This window comes from Cryptosporidium hominis (genome assembly GCF_000006425.1).
Source record: "Cryptosporidium hominis TU502 chromosome 4 CHRO014155, whole genome shotgun sequence".
NCBI classification, from domain to species: Eukaryota; Apicomplexa; class Conoidasida; order Eucoccidiorida; family Cryptosporidiidae; genus Cryptosporidium; species Cryptosporidium hominis.
The window spans coordinates 1-2,900 of NW_667117.1; the positions used below are offsets into that span (position 1 = coordinate 1).

The window sequence follows — 2,900 nt, forward strand, 5'->3', positions numbered from 1 at the left end:
TGAAAGTAGTAAAATCACGGAATCGGAGTACTATTCAATGAGTAGTTGGTCAAAATTTGAGGAAAGTATGGAAAATTCCAAATCTATACTCACAAGATATTCCGGTGATCGTTTATCTGCTCCAGTACAACTCTTAGAATCAATAATTGCACGAGATATTGGAAGATTTATCAATATTTCCAGCTTTCTTTCAAGAATTGGTTATAAGTTTGGAAAAAGTAAACACTCAGAAACTGCCTTGACTGCAGCATGCAAAATTTCTGGAGAAATTGGCTATTTTTTTGTATCCCACCTTCTTTCTTTAGGAGCTTCTGTTGACCTTTATAGTGAATATGGATTTACTCCACTTCTTCTAGCCTGCAAGAATCAACACAAAGAAGTTGTTCGATTATTAATAGAAAAAGGAAAGGCTCACTTAGATTGTACTGATTCTGATGGAAGAACTCCCTTGTTTTATGCAATCAGCCAACTTGATATAGGATTGGTAAATTACTTACTTGAAAAAGGAGCAAATCCCAATTTTAGAGATATTCTAGGAAACACTCCGCTCATACATGCATTAATGGTGAATTTCAAAGAAGCTGTTAGCGCTTTATTATCTTTTGGAGCTTTTCCTTGGATTAGAAATTATGCTGGTTTTGATCCTGTCACTTTAGCAGTTCTTGAAAATAGAATTGATATTCTTCCAATATTGATTAGTTCAAAAAGATATTCGCTTGAAGAGTTTGATATTAGAAAGAATATTCCAGAATACCATCATTCTGCTGCTAGAAGACTTTTATTGGGAATTAAGTACTATATCAGAGAACAAATACTCTTAGAATTACTTGAGATTGAAATTTCACTTGAAAATGTAGTAATATGCTCTTCCACTGATCAAAATGGTCTAACTATTCTCTGGTGGGCATGTAAACTGCATTATCCCAAATTAATCTTCAGATTATTAGAATTCTATATCCAAGCAAAAAACTTACCAGAAGGGCATATATGTAATCCCCATAAAACTGGGAATAATCAGATTATGCCAATTGAACTTTTAATTTCTCGCTTATATAGCGAAGAACAACCATATGGATTTTCTTTTAGAAGAAGGTTCATGGATTTAATGTTCAAAGGAACTTCTTTCATGTCAAAAAATACTCCAAATATTGTTTTGATGAATATATTCGTTCTTCTATTTATGGTTGATCCATATTCGAATAGATCTTTTCTGATTCAAGCACTTTACTCTGATCGAAGTATTGAAACTCTCACGAAGGTTATGTTTGGTGTTCCAATGTATAAACCTAATTCCAATTTCCAAAGTGTTACTCAAATGATGATTTTGATCAAGAAGAGTGAACTAATGAAGAGATTCAGTGAAATGATTAAAGCAAATATTTTCGCTTTAATTAATAGTAATTTGGTTAGCCAAGGCAATAATGAAAAAGACCAGCTTGAACAGTCTGTCTTACTATTAACTTCAAAGATTATTTCTATGGTCTTTAAAAGTGATGTCAAATTAAAAACTGAAAATCTGGAAGAACTTTCCAGAAATAAAATACTGAATCCATTCCTTTATCCTCTATTAGTTATTGGTGAGACAAATTCTTTAGAGGAATCCAATTCCCTTAGTATTAGCATTCTTCGTGGAAATAACTTATTGACGATATTTTTCACAAATTTGTTCAACCAATGTATTGAGCAAACTACAACCAATAGCCTTTCCAAATACAGAGATCTCTGTACTAAAGCATATCACGGTGCTCTCAAACTGGCTCTGAAACAACATCAGCCAACTGACTCTAATTCTATCTATCAAAAAGGTGTGGATCTTGCTCTTTTCACTCTTTTAAAGAATAGGCCAAAAGCTTTTAATGATATTTTAATTGAGCTCGACTACTGTAAGCAGTCTGAAGAGGCTATTGCTGTTAAACTTTTACAATATGTGATTTCAGTTTTTTTACCAAAGTTGTCTTATTCTAATAAGAAGCTGTTTAATTCGAAGCTTAAAATGGAATCCCGAAAACATACTCCGAAATCCCAAACGACAGTGAAACATCGTATTTCTGATCTTAATAATAAGTATCCCAACGATCAATTCAAGAGGAGCATTTACGATGAATCATTTCCCCTTCCTTTTCCAAGTCACACATATGAAACACGAATCAATAATATCTCTCCTCTTGAATTTTCCACAAAGTCCTTGTTGAATTATACATGTGATGTTAGTACTCCAAGATTTGTAGATTTGCTTTTGTTTTCAACCTGGGATAGTATGGATCTTCTTTCTAATGGAATTATTATGGAAAATCATCTTAGTAAAACTATGGACTTCCTTTTAAGATCAAAAATACCAAGATCTGCAAAATTACCTCAACCTCTATCTTTATTTGTTCTTCAAAACTTAGGTTTTTCTCCATCTATTTTGAAGTTTGTACTTAGAAAACATCAAATCAGTGAAGATACCAAGCCATTCTACAACTTTGTCGTAAAAAGGAGCGTTATTTCAGAAGCTATAATAAGCCATCCTTCTTTTAAATCAAGCCGGTCGATTGATAATAAGATTGTTGCTATTATTATAATAACTCTTGCTAGTGCTATTATGATTTTATTAACAGTATTAATTGTAAGCGATACTCCTTCAGCTTATTAAGAAAAGATATATAAGAAACAATATGGATAGAGCTAACAGTGATAATTCTCTTAAATCTTTTGATCATTCAGTTGAAGGTTCTTTAATTGGTTATCAACAATATAAAACCACTAACCCCTTATATAATTCTTCCAAGGATGATAAATCGTCATGTTCTCTTGATTCTTTATTAGAAGAAAACAAAAATTCATTAAAAAGAAAGAAATGCCAGAACTTTCATGCCAATGATAATTCAAATGTCCATAGTACTGTTAATACCAGTAAT

At 32.0% G+C, this 2,900-nt stretch overlaps 1 protein-coding gene across 1 annotated transcript; it reads left to right on the forward strand.

The window, feature by feature from the left end:
* The first annotated feature begins 37 nt into the window (after positions 1-37).
* Positions 38-2,635, forward strand: Chro.40436 (hypothetical protein). The annotated part of the gene is made up of 1 exon (XM_660793.1): positions 38-2,635. One exon carries the CDS (start codon positions 38-40, stop codon positions 2,633-2,635), a length of 2,598 nt encoding a protein of 865 aa, XP_665885.1.
* The last annotated feature ends 265 nt before the right edge of the window (positions 2,636-2,900 follow it).